The sequence below is a fragment of the Schistocerca serialis genome, chromosome 3, assembly GCF_023864345.2.
Source record: "Schistocerca serialis cubense isolate TAMUIC-IGC-003099 chromosome 3, iqSchSeri2.2, whole genome shotgun sequence".
In the NCBI taxonomy this organism is placed as follows: domain Eukaryota; kingdom Metazoa; phylum Arthropoda; class Insecta; order Orthoptera; family Acrididae; genus Schistocerca; species Schistocerca serialis.
In genome coordinates, this window is record NC_064640.1 from 244,508,272 (window position 1) to 244,527,408 (window position 19,137).

At 41.6% G+C, this 19,137-nt stretch overlaps 1 protein-coding gene across 1 annotated transcript in view; it reads left to right on the forward strand.

Annotated features, from left to right (window-relative positions):
* LOC126471577 (solute carrier family 28 member 3-like) overlaps nucleotides 1-19,137 on the forward strand; it is a 354,279-nt gene that overhangs the window by 77,284 nt on the left and 257,858 nt on the right. The window contains exon 2 of the mRNA XM_050099807.1: nucleotides 14,688-14,738. Coding sequence (XP_049955764.1) covers nucleotides 14,688-14,738 — 51 coding nt within the window. The remainder of the gene's footprint in view (nucleotides 1-14,687; nucleotides 14,739-19,137) is intronic.

Consider the following 19,137-nt stretch of genomic DNA (forward strand, 5'->3'; position numbering starts at 1 on the left):
GCCAGAGGCGGACTATAGTCACTGCGATGTTGCCTGAGCCTCAAAACGCAACCTTAAACACACAAACAGAGGAGGTGGAGATTACTGTTTTAACGTCCCGTCGACAACGATGTCATTAGAGACGGAGCACAAGCTCGGATTAGGGAAGGATGGGGAAGGAAATCGGCCGTGCCCTTCCTAAGGAACCATCCCGGCATTTGCCTGAAGCGATTTAGGGAAATCATTGAAAACCTAAATCAGGATGGCCGGGCGCGGGATTGCACCGTCGTCCTCCCGAATGCACACACAAACAGGTGTTACTTATGTGAAGAACGCCGTTCTTGGAGTCCAGAAATTAAATATACTTTCTAATTGTGTCATCTTGCAGTGGATTATATCGTACGAGTGGAAAACGAATGTCAAGTGAATTTAGCGAGGTAACGCCGACCTACACCCGGAAGTAAATGCACTATCAGAGTGTTGACAAATACTTGCTACGACGCTGCCATTTCTCGGCTCTCTGACGAGGCAGCTCTTCAGCGAAATGCTTGCCGTGATTCTCCGATACGGTTCTTCAGAGTGGAGACGCGCGCGCACGTTTGGTTTTTATGCGGCGTTCTCCCCTGATGGTTTCTGACGTCGCCTTGTGGGCTATGTATACATATGAGACATTCAATTATCGTTAATCCAGAATGATACAAGTTTCAGCTTCCGGCGTGGAAGAAGGCTGTTGACGCCGACATTATATCATTTCAACGTAGGGAAAGCAAAACGGATCATTCAATGTTTCTCATTCAACATAAAGCATGTGAGATAACTTTCCGTAACGTTCATAATCATCTAAAAATACAAACGAAGTAAAAATACACCGGAAGCTTATTCGAATTGAATATAATGTAAGATACCAAACGCTTTGCACCTCGATGTCGAATTTGTCCACTTGCAATCTTTTGCAGCATACACATAGAATGTCATGATTACCACGAGAATGAAGAAATATGTTGGTAAGGATGGAAGCAAGAAGAGACGCAGTCAACAAAAATTCTATTCCTCATGGCATTCATTTCATTTGACACGTAAGAAGAGGTAAAGCGGGAATTTACTTTCATTAACACGAAAGATATGCCGCACATATTGATAACGAGGAAGTTTGCGTCTCCATACGTTTCCTCCTTGAAATCTGTATGCTCTATTATATACTAAGTAGCCCGATCATTGTTTCAGTAATGTTACCCTCTTGTTTGACCCCGTAACGATGAACAGATTCCAAATGCATGTCTCTGCGTGAAAGTAGCTGTTCGAACCCTTCCTGGGTTGTTTTTTGCGTTTTATTGCTTGGAATTCCTGAAGCAGACCACTGTGCCTTCCCCCCTCGTGGCTTAGGTCTCGAAACTAAACCGCTTTGTATCCAGTGGCATAATTTATTCATACAGCATCAGCATAAGACTCTTGCGAGTGAGAGAATGACAATAACAATCGTAACAAGAACAAGCAAATAATGAATGATGTTTATTCCAACGCAGAACGAGAATGGCTTTAAATATAAAAATCTATATCTATATCTATATCCATATCTATTGATCTTTGAGTTGGCACAATGCAAATATATTCTTAGCATTTAGTTACTGAATTTAGTTCTGGATGTTTGCAGAGAAAAGGAAAAGTCGGTACATCTCGCTAGTGTAATATAATGTGAACCAGCAACTACCCTTTCCTTAGAACACGACTCAAGCAGGTCCTCAAGTAGGTACCAAGACACTGCTGCATTCTGTTCCCTGACATTGCTCTGATGACGGTTAATGCAGATAGTTCCGAATATGAAATACAAAACGTATTGCAGGTTAGTTCCTAGGATAGTAACATTAAATTTGCGTTGTAGACGGCACATGAACGTGACGACTATCCATATTACTCATCAATATAAAAATACAATATTTTGGGAATTTAGCAGGATTACTCAAAATGAATTCTGAAATTGGGTGACTGATCGCACAGGTGCTAAACGTCGTCAAGAGTATACGATGTCCCAATCGCATTAGGAATATGAAGATCGTCTTCGACAGCTCGCAACTTTCACATTGCTATCTCCACCCTACTCCAGACAGCCCTCGGTGGAGTTGCACTACGTTGCCGATGTTATGGAAGGTCTTCAAACCGACAACAGACCACATATTGAAAAATACAAGCGAATTCTCTTGCAGCGTAAGCTTATTGTAACTAATCTAAAAATTATTGGAGAGGAACATTGTCCTATTCAAAAAAAGTAAAATGTTACACACTGTTGACGTCAAAAGGACATTATCTATGTCCTGTCTTGTGTCCTACTCATCTATAATATCAAGTGTACTATGAAAATGATTATATATAATGGATTATAAGGTAATGCATTGATACCAGATGGTGGGGGCCGGCAGGTGTGGCCGTGCGGTTCTAGGCGCTTCAGTCTGGAACCGCGTGACCGCTACGGTCGCAGGTTCGAATCCTGCCTCGGGCATGGATGTGTGTGATGTCCTTAGGTTAGTTAGGTTTAAGTAGTTCTAAGTTCTAGGGGACTGATGACCTTAGAAGTTAAGTCACATAGTGCTCAGAGCCATTTGAATCATTTGAACTATTTAACACAAAATGACATTAAAAATTTAAGTTATTCACGAGCAGCTAGTTGAGAATATGTATGAACATTAAATGACACGACGAACCGTCTCGTTCTGCATATGGATTCAAACCCAGCTCATGCAGACTAAGCAAAGATTTCGTGACTGACGGAAACTGTCATTCCTGATTAGGCATACAGAGAGTGATATACCTCGATTTTAGACAGTATCAGTTAGCAAATATCTACTTTAAATTGCATAACGCAAACATTTTTAACAGACGCGAATTCCTACCCAGCATCTATTGTCCCTGTTAACGAACTACGAGAGATGTTAAATATTGCTTCTTCACAAGTAACTTACTTGAAATGCCGTGAGGTAAAGCTGTGTGTTGGACACGGATTCGAACCCGGTACCTAATCGGATTGCTATCGAAGCACAGTCAAATGCGACATATCGGAATTTCGCGGCAGTAGCTAGATGTTTTAACTGAAATGACGAGACGAAACATTAATTTTTTCCTTCCCAGGACTCCAACCCGGCACCTATCGCTGTTATATTCTAGAGAAAACGAACGTTAAATATGGGTTTGTTGCACCAGCAGTGACATGTGAGCATGTTTGAACTGAAATAATATGACGAAGAGTTCAGCGCTCACTGGGAATAGAGCCCCACACATATCGTTGTTGACTACACACGAAGAGACGTCAGCTACCGAATTTTTCTCCACCAGCTGCTCAGAATAGCATCTTGAACTTACAGTCATCTCACAAATAGTTCTGTCTCTCACTGGGAGTTAAAAACGTCAGATATCGTTAGTGTTGACAGCGAATGAAAATACATTAAAAATCAAAATTATTATCCACCAGCAGATAGGTGTTCTCATGATAGAGATTGATAATACATAATTAAATCTTTAGTGCCGGGCCAAGATTCGATCCCATTCACGCGTAATATGTGAAGGTGTTGAGGAATCTGCAGTTTTGAACAAACAACAAATTGTAGCCGAGCTGTATTGCCACGAAGGGATCAAATTCCGCGTTAAGGGCGGTCTGAGTTGCATTCCCAGTTCAGAACCAATTTTATCGACATACAGAAGCTCAAATAAAAGAGGGAATAAGTGTCCTGTGACCATACATAGCGTTTGTGTCGTCACTTGAAATAAATAACTAGTATAAGAAAGGTTACTAGTAATAGAGTTTCTACATGTCGCCACTCCAGACTTTATTGTGGTTCAACCTACCGTCTACTTGGTGAAGAAGGAATATCGTCTTTAATGTGAATTTTCAGACCACGCAGTCATTATATCTCCTTCACTTGGTGTAGCCAGGAGAGAATGGAATCTGTCTCTCCGTATCTAAAATCATTGACAGAAGTGGGAATCGCACCCAGACCATAGGTATAACAACCTACCATCCGTCCAACAAACCACGGAATCCTCTTCTCTACGAGTCATTTTTCTATCGTAACGCAGTTGCGCCACACTGGATGAGAAGTCTGACACACAGGCTCCATGTAGTAATTTGCAGCATGTTCAGTAAATTCATTTACTTGGTTGACCGAATCACCATGAACTAGCTGCCTCGGCTACCCAGTGCATACATTCGACTATTTTGTAATCACAGAAATAAAATCACGTAACTGCCACCTACACACAACTGCCAACAGTGTAGGATACAGAAGTTTAAATAGGAAGTGTTCCTTTCCACTTGAGCTATTCTATTGCGCTATCTTTTGCTAGAAAACGTCGTTCAGTCCAAAAGAAAAGCTGTAACTGTTTGTCTCTCAGAAGTCAAGACCTGGCCATATGCATAATCTCACAGTGCTGTGGAATCCAAAAGTTCTGGAGGAATAGTTGCCGAGCTCTGGAGCTGTTGTAGCTACGTGTCAGCTTGTAGCATAGATAAGATGTCGCGAGTTCGAATACTTTCAGTGCTACATTTTTTAAAACGCAATTCTGCTCTCTGCTGAAGTTATCAAGCTAATGGAACTTTGAACATAATTCCCTTCACTTCTCAACCCAAAGTAGTCGCATGTGGAAAAAGGACTAACTACTGTGACATTTTGTTCTATTCAGGTTTAATAGACAGCAGGCAGCAGATGCATCTCGAAGATGTGCAGGGAGAGCGCATCGTGCCATAATATGTCAGAAAAGTATTTTCTACATTAGCCGTCGTGTGGTAGTGATATTTTATTCTTCTTCAAACTTTGTTTGACAGCTTTAACTCAGAACAAGTTTTCTATATGCATGTAATCAATAAACTGCATGTGCATTGTCAGACTGTCATAGGTAACATCAGAGAATTCGCATATATCGTTGATGATTAATTTCTCTCTCATGTTTACTATTGTTTTAACAACACTAAAGGAAACCTTACGAAAATTGTGCACTGTATTATAAGAAATGAAATAAAACTAACCATGATAACCTTACGAGGAAAGTATCTGTACACAAGCATGCCTCTATCGACACGAATTAGTAAAATACTACTCACTTAGATTTTGATTGGGTCTGTGTTTAATTGGTATGCTGTGTCATACTCAAGAGGTATGCAAATGTGGCATTTCATAAATATAGTTACGTATTCCTAGAAACCCAAAATTCGCTTGTCAGCTGCGGAAAGAGGCGTTACCTGTTGTGCAGCATTGTAAGTTTTTCAACATTGCACTATGAGCTGAAAGCATTTTCTTGCGATTTCCTTATTGATGTTTGATCTGACTGCTTGTAGCTCTTTCACAGAAGGGATAAAAACGTTACAGTCAGTGAGACTGGAACTGCGAACCGTAACAGACGCTGTTTCACAGGTCAGCACGTTACCACAGAGCTGGCGAGGAGGTACGAGTCTCAGCTTCCTATTACGAGGGCAATAGTAACTAGAACTCGTAAACCGCTATTTAAAGGTCGAGATTAGTTGCGATTTCCACCTGCAACGACTTTCCTGGGCTGAAAACCGTAAATTTTCAATCTTTTGTTACCCTTCAAGCGATAATAACTCAGATTATTCAATGGAAATGACAGGTAAAATCAAGTGAACTTTGAGGCTTAATTCCGTGCACACCAGGAAGTAACTCGTCGATCACAGAGTTGCCAAACATACGTTGCCTTGTTGCCAAATCTCAGTTACAGTACCAGCAGGAAGAAGACGAACCGATGTGATCCTACAGCGGTCTGGGAAGTGACCATAGGTGGTGTCTCCAAGTCGCGGCTGCTACGGCCTGGAATACGTAATGCGTCTGATTCGCTTTCTGTAACTAGGTTTAGGGACTGGAGCGTAGCTACTAATAATACTCAGAACTGACTGCAAACTGAGCATCATAAATCAGTAACTCTCATTGTTGTTTTTATATTTCTTTCGTAAGTGTACTCAAAACTAAGAAAGTCATTCACAGGCGTTTTCGTGCCTCGCCGATAGTCGAGCACAACATACAAATAAAAATAAAAAAGGTTGTGTGTGTGTGTGTGTGTGTGTGTGTGTGTGTGTGTGTGTGTGTGTGTGTGTGTGTGTGAGAGAGAGAGAGAGAGAGAGAGAGAGAAATAAAAGCAATGAGAGAGAGTGTAAAAAATTGTTGTAAAGAAATTGAATCATGGTATTTACAGAAATCTTTCATTAAAATGACACGTTCCACATCATTACGAAATGTCGTTTTCATGATCTATGGAACAAGAGTTAATCTAATGTAATCTAATCTAATCACATCATATTGATGATTAGCCATGAAGAGTCATGAATTACCGAAATTTTTGCCAATACCAGTAACCAAATCTAAACTTGAAAATAAAAGACGACAATTTTTGTAATAAGCCGTGACTCCTATCAAGACCCTTTCGTCCCTGTTATCTAACCACGAAAGATGTCTGATATACCTCCATTCTGAAGTGACAAAGTGTGCATGCATTTAAAGATGAGGTGCATGATGTGAAGTTCTGTGACGGAGATACGAACCCAACACGTAATCCGATTGTTAACTAAGAAAAATCAAATGTTACGTATCGGTTTTTCTTACGAGCCGCTAGGTGTCTGAATCTAAAATAAGGATACAAACTTTTGTGCCTAAGCGACAATCGAACTGCACACCTACCGTGCATCCACGAATATAGCTTAAGTATCAGTTGCTTACTCATGAACAGTAAGATGTGTGCGTGTTTGACCAGAAATAACGACACCTGTTGCGATTGTTGGCAACACATGAACAGACATTGAAATTGCGCGTTAATTTTCACTAGCAGGTGGGTGTGCACTTGATAAAGCTAGAAATGAAATTATGAATATTTTTGTACTGGATCAGGTTTCAGACCCACATGCTTACCTTTGGAGGAGACCTAGAGAAGATTGCAGTCTTGGGAAAAGGAACGAAATGACTGAACTATACTGTTCCGAGAGATTCAGATCCTTGGAAGAGGAGATACGAATTCGAATCACAGTCCAGCACCAAATTTTTAAACGTCTCTAGTTCAATCAAGTACAAGTAAAATAAGAGCCCTGTCCCTTTAAATGGCTATCGGTTCATCAAATAAAATAAAATTTTCTAATGTAAGTAAGCTTACTGGCGACTGTATTTCTGTTTACCATGACTTCCGCTGTGTCATTTCCCAACGTAAACCGGCTCTGCCCAGTTGGTAATGAAGGAACGTGATGTTTAATGCGGATTCTGGATTATAACGTCTTTCTCTTGCGGTTACCAGAGGCAAAATAAATCTGTTTGTGCCTCTTAAAAGTAAATGCCTGAACCCACGCATTGCACCTGTGATAGTTCGTTCCACCAGACCATTGTGGCCACATTACCCAGCCCCAGGAGTGTGCTGTAACGGATGATGTGCTTAGCTTACAAAATTAGTCACGGTGGAAAAAATGCGAGTCTATTAAATGGTCAAGTAGAAGCAAGCTTCTGACGCAGAGATTATGCTGTTCTCATGTCAGCAGGATGTAAAGACTCTTCTAGGCATCATAGGCTGGATGTGAAGCCATTTTGATTTTTCACAAATTCAGCAAATTTCTTAGTTCGAGAAAATCCACTGTGAAGTGTGAAGTTGCCGCATAATTCGATTATTACTGTTATTATTACTATGATTTTATTCATACCGCTGCTGTAACACAAGTGCTTGAACATCATTTAATACCTTTTGGCTGCCGCATACAGCTGTGGCTCCTGCAATGTTAGAGCGTGTGGACACTCTCATTCGAGTTGATCGATGGACCACAATCAAACACCTCGCTGCTTAACTGGACATCTCTGTTGGTAGTGCTGACACACTCCTGCACCAGTTGGGGCACTCAAAGGTATATGCCTGCTGGGTTCCTCGCAGTCTAATAGACCTAAAAGAGCAACGAGAGACCATCTGTGTGGAATTTTTTGCGATTTGTGAGATTTATCGTGACAAATTTTTGTCGAACATCGTCACAGGTGATGAAACATGGGTCCACCACTTAGATGGTTCAAATGGCTCTGAGCACTATGGGACTTAACATCTATGGTCATCAGTCCCCTAGGACTTAGACCTACTTAAACCTAACTAACCTAAGGACATCACACAACACCCAGTCATCACGAGGCAAAGAAAATCCCTGACCCCGCCGGGAATCGATCCCGGGAACCCGGGCGTGGGAAGCGAGAACGCTACCGCACGACCACGAGCTGCGGACTCCACCACTTAGAATTGGAAATAAATCAGCAATCCATGGAATGGCGCCACACCACCTCTCTCCGAAAAAAAAAGGTTCAAAGCTGCACCCTCAGACGGAAAGTCATGGTGACGGTCTTCTGGGACTCTGAAGGGGTTATTCTGATTGCTGTCCTCCCTCATGGTGCAACAACCAACTGTGAAGTGTACTGTGCTATTCTCAGGAAACTGAAGTAGCGACTTCAGCGTGTTCTTTGCGACAAAAGTGAAAACGAACTTCTCCTTCTCTATGACAACGCAAGGCCCCGCACAAGTCTGAGTACCCGAGAGGAACTCACAAAACTTCATTGGACTGTTCTTCTTCATGCACACTACAGCCCGGATCTCGCACCTTCCAACTTCCATCTGTTTCACCCAATGAAGGATGCACTCCGCGGGAAGCAATACGTGGATGATGGTAGGGTTACTGATGCAGTAAGATGTTGGCTATGATGTCGACCAGTAGAGTGGTACCATGCGGGCATACAGGCCCTCTAAGGTGGCATAACGCCGTCTCATTGAAAGGACATTACATTGAAAAATAGGGTTTTTTAGCCAAAAAAGTGGGGAATAAACGGTCTGTTGGAATCCTGAATACAACCAACCTGCTTTCAGAAAAAATTGTTGCATTACTTATTCAATGCGCCATGTACAAGAACTCTATGTTCGATTCACAGGCGTGAAGTTTCATTAACAATTCCCGACTTCCGAAGGCGAGTGTTGTGATCAAGCGCAGATGCGTTTCACCCTGCTGTGGCATCTACCGTTAGTAACAGCTGATAGGTAATTACAGTTTTCATAGAAGACTACGTGGAGACAAGGAAGCTTGTTGAGAAACTAGCTAGAGGTTGGAGGTATTGGTCATATAAATGGACTCTGCGAGGCTTGTTAAAGTAAGATTAACCCTCCCAGACCTGAATTTTTTTATGGAGGAAGGAAAAATTTTCTTTGTGCTCTGATGCTCTTAGGTGATTTTTTTAATGATTTTAGATGCATGATTTATTATAATACATGTAGATTAGATTAATTATTCATTCCATAGACCCACAAAAGAGGGGATCCTCCTGGGTGTGGAACATGTCAGATAAACACATTACAAAAATCTAATTAGAAATACTTGAGTTTCATTGATTTTAATGAGCCTCAGTCCATAAACAGTAAAATTAAGTACATGAATTAAAATTAAACTGATAATATTTATAGGTTTAATACTTACATCTGCTTTCATTAAATCCATCATTTACACAGTATCTAGTTACTTGGCTGTTACAACCAAGTATTGTCAAAAATTAAAGTAAATGATTCATTTCAAAGATCCTCAGTTAAGAACAGTCAAATTATGTACAAGATTTAAAATTAAACTTCCGCTATTTACAGACTTAAGACTTACATCTGCTTTGCATACATCCATCATTCACACAGTAGGTAGTTACTTGGCTGTTACAACCCAGTATTGTCAAAAATTAAAGTATAATAAATTTTCATTAAAATTTGGCATCTTGTAATGTAACAGATTCCAAATTTGTCTTATTTGCAGATGATACAAACAGTGCAATAAATAGTAAATCAAATATAAATTTAGAAAGGGCAGCTATTCAAATTTTTACTGACATTAATAAGTGGTTCATAGCCAATTCACTGTCATTACACTTTGAAAAGACCCACTATATGCAGTTCAGAACTTCCAAGAGATTTCCTTCTAGTGTGTATAAAATATGATGTATTCGTTCTCAATACATACCTTGAACATTTGAATTTTTTTGTGTGGATTAAAATAATTAATTTTGAAATATTCACAGTTGTAATAAGTAAGCTGATAATAGGCAAATAGTGCATGTTTCGACTGTTTACCTGGCCGTGATTGGGAAATGTGGGTTCATCACTAAACAAGATACATGATACATGTGGAGTACCCTGACTTATTGCCCCTGTACAGAAGTTAACACGATTCTCATAATGGTTTCCATGCAGATCCTGATGGAGAGAGATGTGGTAGGGATGGAACCTGCGTCGATGGAGAATGCGTAGGACACTTGCCTGACTCATGCCACTTCCTCGTATAATTGCGCGGCAGCTATCGTAAGGATCTACTGAAACAGCAGCAAGAACATTAATTTCCCCCTCTTCTGTCGTCACTGGTTTCCCTCTCTTAAGTTGTCTACGTGTTACACTACCACTTTAACCTATCTGATTAACGAGGATGATAAATAATTGCCGAGATGTCTGACTCTGTTGGGATGTCTTGCCGCATATGTCGTACAAGAATGAACTGCATTCTTCCTACACTCTCAATACACCCTGAGCATTTCGACCATGTATTGATAAATCCCGTCTTCCACTCACGACCTACTGCTTGCACTGTGTTGTGTACATAGTTCCGCGTAGTCAGCGCGTACACACCTTTCCCACTAGAGCGCGCCCCGCTAAGCACAACAGAGCAGGCGCAGCGCTCGTCCGTCTCTGCACTACGAGATGGCGCTGTCTTAGAGACGGACCAAATTCTGCTTCCGCCGATCCGCGTATTAATATGTAACGCAGCCAATGAGATTGCTGCTAACGTAGAACCTTTTCTCATCGCGGATCACACTCGCGCAGTGATACGTGAACGCGCGAGGTATTATAACGAGTGTACAGACCTCCGATTAGTCAGTCTGCATTAGTCTGCATTTGTCTGTACCAGTCTGTAGTCAAGTTTCAGTCTGCGCCTAATAAGATTACAATATTCCTGTACACAGCCATGAAGATAAATGACTAGACACTTTGTCAAGTATCAGAGATATGTGAGAATAAGATTAACGTACCAAGACCAAAGGAACTTCAGATTGTCAATTGTAAACAGCATCCAGAATCAAGTTACGGATATCTATGATTTTTATTATTTTAATAAAGGTGTGTGAAAATTAATCAAGATCTGTTTAAAGTAGGTCACCGTCAATCTGCTACTCTAAGCGTGCAATTGTCATTCCTATCGTCTGACCTAACGGCAGAAGACAAACACGCCACGATAACACCACGAGACATATTTATGACACTCGCCTACTTCGTTAGAGCGACAAGTCAAAAAATCTGATGGTGTGTGTACCGAAGGTCTTGCAGTACGCACACCACAGACTGTCACACACTGACTAGCAAGTCGCAGTGCACTCCAGGAACACAACAAGCACCTTGTAAGCGAACATTGTACCTAGCAGCTATGCAGGTTGAATGGCACAACAAGTATCCAGAAATTTTCAAAATGCGATGTCTCGTAAACGACTCGCACTAGAGTCCTGCAACAAAAACCACCGACATTCTAATTTACCCTACTTTTAGCTCGTTAATGTCAATGGACATTGTTCACTTTAAAAAAAGAGTATGTTTTCACAAAAAGAATCTTTCTAAGTATTATTACAATAGGGTGATTGGCTAACAATACGAGCCCCTGACTACCAATCCACTCTGCGAATATCACATATCAGTAGCACTTTCCATTTCTGCAATATTTGCGGTGCAAGTTTTAGGTGATTCACTCTGTACCAATCACAGCCAAATATTTTGCCAACCATTAAAAAGACAATCATAGCCCAATATTTTACTGGCCATTAGAATAAAACAGTCAGTCCATATGTATCCTATCTTGTTCCTTTGTACTGCAAGACACAATGTACCCCCCCCCCCCCCCCCGGCCGCATATTAAATATTTCCACATCTAAATGGTCGGTATTTTGTTTTTATCTAAGTGCATGAACCGACCGCTACCGTCGCAGGTTCGGATCCTGCCTCGGGCATGGATGTGTGTGATGTCCTTAGGTTAGTTAGGTTTACGTAGTTCTAAGTTCTAGGGGACTGATGACCTCAAATGTTAAGTCCCATAGTGCTCAGAGCCATCTGAACCATTTTGCATGGGCCGCTACTGATTTAACTAAGAGGTTAAGCTGCATTTGGCAATGAGCAAAGTTTGATCTTTGTATCACACTTGCTGCAAGAGACAATGGACACCCAAATAAAATACTTCCACATTCATATTGTCTCTACTACTTGTCAAAATACATGCGGCACTACTGATCAACTTACAAGTCAAGCTGTGCTTGGCGACGAGCAAAGTTCGATTTTTGTACCACACTTGGTGCAAGGCACAATTGACCACGAGATTAAATATTTCCACTTCTAATTGTTCTATCACAAAAAATACAAATTCATCACTTACTGGCACAGATGGTCTAATTTGCAGGTGAAGGTGCACTTGACAACGAGCAAAGTTCGATTTTTGTACCACAGTTGGTTCAATTTGCAGTTCACCCACAAATTAAATATTTCCCCATCTAAACTGTTCTACAAGAGTAAAAATTACGCAAGGCTTACTTATTGGCACTGCTGGTCTGACTTACAGGAAATGTGTGTGAAATCCTATGGGACTTAACTGCTAAGGTCATCAGTCCCTAAGCTTACACACTACTGAACCTAACTTATCCTAAGAACAAACACACACACCGATGCCCGAGGGAGGACTCGAACCTCCGCCGGGACCAGCCGCACAGTCCACGACTGCAGCGCCTGAGATCGCTCGGTTAATCCCGCGCGGCTGACTTAACTGGCTCTAAATCGTTCTTGCAGTGACTTGTTGAATGTTCCACATTTGAGGGTTATGAGGATTATTGCCATTTTTGACATTTTGTTCTCTTTCGATTTAACAAATCATTGCAGGCACTGGAGACAGCTCCAAACGATAGTGCCGTGTAAGCGGTGACTGCATAGCAGAAATCACCTCAGGAAATAGTTTTCTCGTTTCAAGTAGGACCGTTTCGACGTAAATTATTCGGCACATTCAAGGAGACCAAAGGGCTTTGATTAATGACGTTTTTATTGGGTACCAGTACAGTCCACCCGATAACACACAGCTGATGAATTGTGATCCTTTAACCATCGTGAGACACTTGTACTGAATGGGCAATATTGGGTGAAAAAGAAAGACAGGAAGTTTATGGTTACATATCTTGTCGGCTACGAGATCATTAGAGGCGAAGCTGAAGCTACAATTGGGAGGGACGAGGAAGGAACTCGATTGTTTCTTTTCAAAGGGAAGACCCCAAAATCTGTCTTAATCGATTTAAGGCAATGGCGAAATGAAAAATCGTAGATCCGTATGACTGTAATATCAATGGCTCACAGCTAGAATCTGTTAACTAATACAAATAACTGGGTGTAACACTTTGTAGAGATATGAAATGGAATGATCCTATAGCCTCAGTTGGAGCAGGTGGCAAACTTCCGTGTGTCGGTGGAATACCAGCGATGTGCAATCTGTGTACAGAGGAGACTGCCTACAAATCGCTCCTACACCCATCATAGAATACTGCTCAAGTATGTGGGGTCCAAACCAAATAGGCCTAACAGGGAATACCGTACGAATACCGAGAAGGGTAGCACAAATGGTCACAGGTTTTTTTGACCAGTGGGAGAGTGTCACAGAGATTCTGAAGAAACTGATCTGGCAGAATCTTGAAGATAGACGTAAACTATTCCGAGAAAGCCTGCTTAACAAAGTTACAAAAACTAGCTGTAAATTATGACTCTGGGAATCTATTGCAACACGCTACGTATCACTCCCGTAGAGATCGTTCCGATAAGATTAATTACAGCGCGCACGGAGGCATTTAAACAGTTATTCTTCCCGCGATCCATACGTCAATGGAATGCGGAAAAAATCCGTGATGACTGGTGCAATGGGAAGTACCGTAATTCAGTGATTTACACAATGTAGATGTGGAGGCAGATGAAGGGTGAACATGATTTAACAGCAAATGCAGTCAAGGAGGGCCGGCCGGAGTGGCCGTGCGGGTCTAGGCGCTACAGTCTGGAGCCGAGCGACCGCTACGGTCGCAGGTTCGAATCCTGTCTCGGGCGTGGATGTGTGTGATGTCCTTAGGTTAGTTAGGTTTAATTAGTTCTAAGTTCTAGGCGACTGATGACCTCAGAAGTTAAGTCGCATAGTGCTCAGAGCCATTTGAACCATTTGAAGTCAAGCAGGGGCAGTTTTCTCCAGGTCGTCTGCGTCACAACACTTGGGCGTCTGAAAATAGCAATTTTCATAAACCAGGTGGAGCTGGAACGAGCGCTTGTGCAATCAGTCAATGTGAGATGACTCGTTGGAGTTCTTAGCTTACAAGGTATTCACTTACACTCAGAATTACCCCATCTTGGTAGTATTTATCGTCCTTATGGTTTTTACACACGCCTGTATAAGAGGCTACACAGAGCACACCGAAAACTTGGAGACCGAGGAGAGCTTAAGACAGGGTGATGGATGTCTCGTGACGCTCGACTTGCTGAAACATGACTCACTCTTTAATCAGAGTAACTCTTTGTCACGTTATACATTTATGTGCATCTTTCATTATTATCTGTGTCTCTGCAGTCTCTCTGAAGCACCTGCCTCAAACCCCTCATTTGTCTGATATATGCGTCTTTTGTTTTCACAGATGGGGGAACGGAATTGTGGAGTAGACGCCAACGCCAGGCCAAACTTGGAGGTAGGTGGACAGCACAGATAACTATCTATGTCAGGTTTGTTGCTAAATAAATTAGTCAGTATATTGTTATTTGCTACACACCGATTAAGATCTACATGGACACCCCGCAATCCACCATAAGGCGCGTGACGGAGGGTACCCCTTACCACTACTAGTCATTTCCTTTCCTGTTCCACTCGCAAATAGAGCGAGGAAGAAACGACTGTCTATATGCGTCCGTATGGGCCCTGATTTCTCGTATCTTATCTTCGTGGTCCTCACGTGCATTGTATGTTGATGACAGTAGAATCGTTCTGCAGTCAGCTTCAAATGCCGGTCCTCTTAATTTTCTCAATAGCGTTCCCCGAAATGAATGTCGCCTGAATGTGTTCCTGAAGCATGTCCATAACAGTTGCGTGTTACTCGAACCTACCAGTAATAAATCTAGCAACCCGCCTCTGAATTGCTTCGATGTCTTCCTTTAATTCGACCTGGTACGGATCCCCACTCAAGAATAGGTCGTACAATTTCCCAGAATTCTCTCAATTACCCAAAGTCGACAATTCGCCTTCCTCTCCCCGCCCCCACAATCCTCACATGCTCGTACCATTTCATATCGTTTTGCAACGTTACGCTCAGATATTTAAACGACGTTACTGCCTCAGGCAGGACACTACTAATGCTGTATCCGAACATTACTGGTTTGTTTTTCCTTCTCATCGGCATTAACTTACTTCTGTATTTAGAGATTCCTGCCATTCATTATACCAACTAGAAATTTTGTCTAAGTCATCTCGTATCCTTCTACAGTAACTCAATTTCGATGCCTCACGGTACACCACAGCATCGTCAGGAAGCAGCTGCAGATTCCTGCGAAGCAACTGCAGATTCCTGCCTGCCCGCTCCGCCAAATCATTTATGTATATAGAGAATAATAACTGTCCTATCACATTTCCCTGGGTCACTCCTGACGATACTCTTGTCTCTGATGAACAATCGCCGTCGAGGACAACATACTGGATTCTATTACTTAAGAAGTCTTCGAGTCACTCACATATCTGTGAACCTATTCCATATGCTTGTACCTTCCTTAAGGGGAGTTGGCACACCCTATCCCGACAATGTTAAATTTAGTAACTTGGCTTCCCTGTATTTCAGTAACCACTGTAGCCATTGCCATGAAACTTTTACAGAACATTAAACTGTATCTTCTGAGTCTACTGAACTACAATAATTGCATTTCAGCCACTGATTTCGGAAATACAATTTTTTAATTTCACGGTTAAAATTTTGCGTAGTTTTTTGTACGTTATCCTAAATAATTTTGATTATACATAACATTATGTTCTTCTTTTAGTTCAGTAGACTCATGATATGTATATTATTACTCCCTGAAAATTTGAATACTCTACTCGAAGTGGTTTCTGAGATTTAGGAAAAAATTCAACAGAAAATGTAAATTTTCAAAAACGACTTCTAACTCACTTAATATATGCTTAAGTTTTTATTTTTAGTCACTCATAATCACCATGTACCATACTATATATCATCCTCTTGATATTTTTCCAATTTTTTTCTTCTTCTCTTCTTTCTGGAATCCTTAGTGGCCAACTGTGTTCCATAATCTGCCTTATCAATGCGAACCTTGTCCATCTGTTCAAGTTCTCTGATGCAGTTTGGTCCAGGGTTAATTCCCATATGCTGTAGCAATTTCACCCTACCAATGTTGCCATCATTAAAAGCAGTAACAGCATCACTGACCCCCCACTTTAGTGCCTTCATTCCAACAAAAACATTTTTTTAGTAAGCGAGTCCATATAAGATTATTGAACGACTCATTAGGATTTTGAGTTCTGACCATGCAGACACTTCTTCAGTAATTCACGATTTGCCATGTATCTGTAAATAGGTTTTATAATATCCATGACTGCTGCTGGAATGGAATGTTTATGGCTGTGTGAAGTGTTTGAGTACTGGGCATTGCAGTAATTGCACCATTAATCAGGTCCAGGAAGGCAACGGTGATGTACTGGTTTTTCATCAGTTGGTCAAATCTGTGGAAGAAGGTAGCCCATACTGCCTGCTTCATTTTCAACAAATCCTCAGTATTATTTCTAATGGGCATCCAATATACTGCTGTACTTCATCAATCATTTTGTCTGTCAGCCTGCCTCTTATGGTTTTACCACCAGAAAGTTTCTTGTCTCTCAAACTTTTTTTCAACTTCCTCAACCTGGCGCCGATCCTCTTCTGGACATGACCAACATTTCAGCCTTCTATATAAAAAACTACCCATTTTATTAGAACTTGAAGTAATGCACATAAAAATTTTAACATTTTCAACCGGTGTGGATTATCTTTAAAAAAAAAAATACTTCCCATGTGAACTTATAACATATGAATAATTGAAAATTTTATAATGGCATAAAAACCCGAAAATGTGAAAAAAAATTCCGTTCTAGCTCCCCTTAACAGCCTGAAATGGAGCTCCGTGTCAAACGCTTTCGGAAATCTAGAAGATTACCTTGCGTTTGACGTTTCAGCGAGTCGAGTGGTAGGAGCCGGCAGCCATCCAGTCGTAGTTCTTTCTCAAGTTGCACATCCTCGCAGAGTTGTCTGTTTTGCAGATACAGGCAGGGCCTTGAGAAGTGTGGCCGGCTGCACACCGGCAACACTGCCTCACCACTGCAACCTGGCACGCACAAATTAATTTTAACCGTGGTACACTAGTCCCCTCTGGAAAGATTAGCCGCAGAAATTGTGAGGTTTTCTGGCCGCCATGTCACTGGCATGCAGCCTACTCGACAAGAGATTATGGTGTTGGGTAAATGATTGGTAATTGCTTTCAGCTTCCATTGTAGTGCTTGTATTTTTGTTCATGGAGGCGAGAGAAACTGAAGATCTAATGGAGGCGACAACATATAGGCTGCCTAAAGGGGGTGGACAAAAATACGGAAACACCAAAAAGGCGACACATTACCATGCCTAATACGGTGTAGAAAACTCGTTGGCATCCAAACGAGCTTCCAATCGTATCGGAATGGATAAATGCAGGTTTTGTGTGGTTTTTTGAGGGAATCTTACACCATTTTTCTTGCAAAATAATAGCAAGTTGGGGTAACTATGATAGAGGTGGATAGCGAACACTCGCTCTTCTCTCCAAAGTAGACCACAAAGTCTCAATAATATTGAGACCTGGTAACTGTGGTGGCTGGAGAAACGCAACAGTTAAATCTCGTGCTGACAAAACCAGTCCTGTACGATGCAAGATGTGTGAACAGGTGTCTTGTTGACTTGGAACACGTCATAATCAATGGGGAACAGGCATTGTACCATGGTGTGGACCTGACCAGCCAAAATGGTCACATAAGTCTTAGCAGTAATGCGAATTACAGAGTAACCATGGGAGCCATGGAGTACGGCCATATGGCTGTCCAAATCATCGCCAAACACCCGCCATATTTCACTCTTGGAACGTAAATTCGGCCAGAAGTTGGAAACAACGTGAAACAAGGCTCATCCAGCCAAATGACGTTCTTCCATCGCTCTATAGTCCAGGTTTTATGGCTTGGGCACCACGTTTTCCTGTTACGGGCATTTGCATCACTGATGAGCAGTTTTGGAATTACAGCTGGCCCTGCAATTACCTGCTTAGGCAGCGCCCTTCGTGTTTCTTTGATACTGACTGGGTCCACGAGTGTTTTCCTGTGACGTTTCTAGCTGTCGTCCTCTTATTTTTCATCACAATCCTCTTCAGTGACCGTCAACACGCGCACACTCGTCGGCGTTGTGACTTAGCGGCTGCTGTTTTCCCGTTTTCTCTGTATGCGATATAAATGTTCGATACGTTGCATCTTTAAACACCAGATACTTCGGTTATCTTGGTTAGGAAGCACCTTCCGTCGGAGTACCAACAATTTGGCCACGTTCGAACTCACATACCTCCGACATAATGCAGTTACAGCTACACAGACGTCTATTCTGACCACGACTGATACTTGCTGTGTATTCAGGTAATTACAAAGGTGCCACTCGTGATCAAATACAACAGCGAAAATTTATGTCTTGGCTAGCATCCGCACATATGTTCCACCATACATTTTTCGTGGTTTTTCCATATTTTTGTCTAAGCTCTGCATGTCGAAACAAAAGAATGTCCCAACCTGGCAGCACATCATTAACAATATACTGCCGTTAATATTTAAGGAATTGCAGAGATGCCTGAAACTGAGCTAAGTACGACGATCCACATTTTGATAATACAAATAAATAAATAAATAAAATAAAATAAAATTGCGCAGCTTCCGTTTCATAGGCGACTAAATTATGACGTTGAAAATCTATTCCACTCCTATGATTACAGTTAACTGTCTCCAGGGCCAGTGCCAATGTCTCAAAGCAATTAAGAGATCTCATTCAT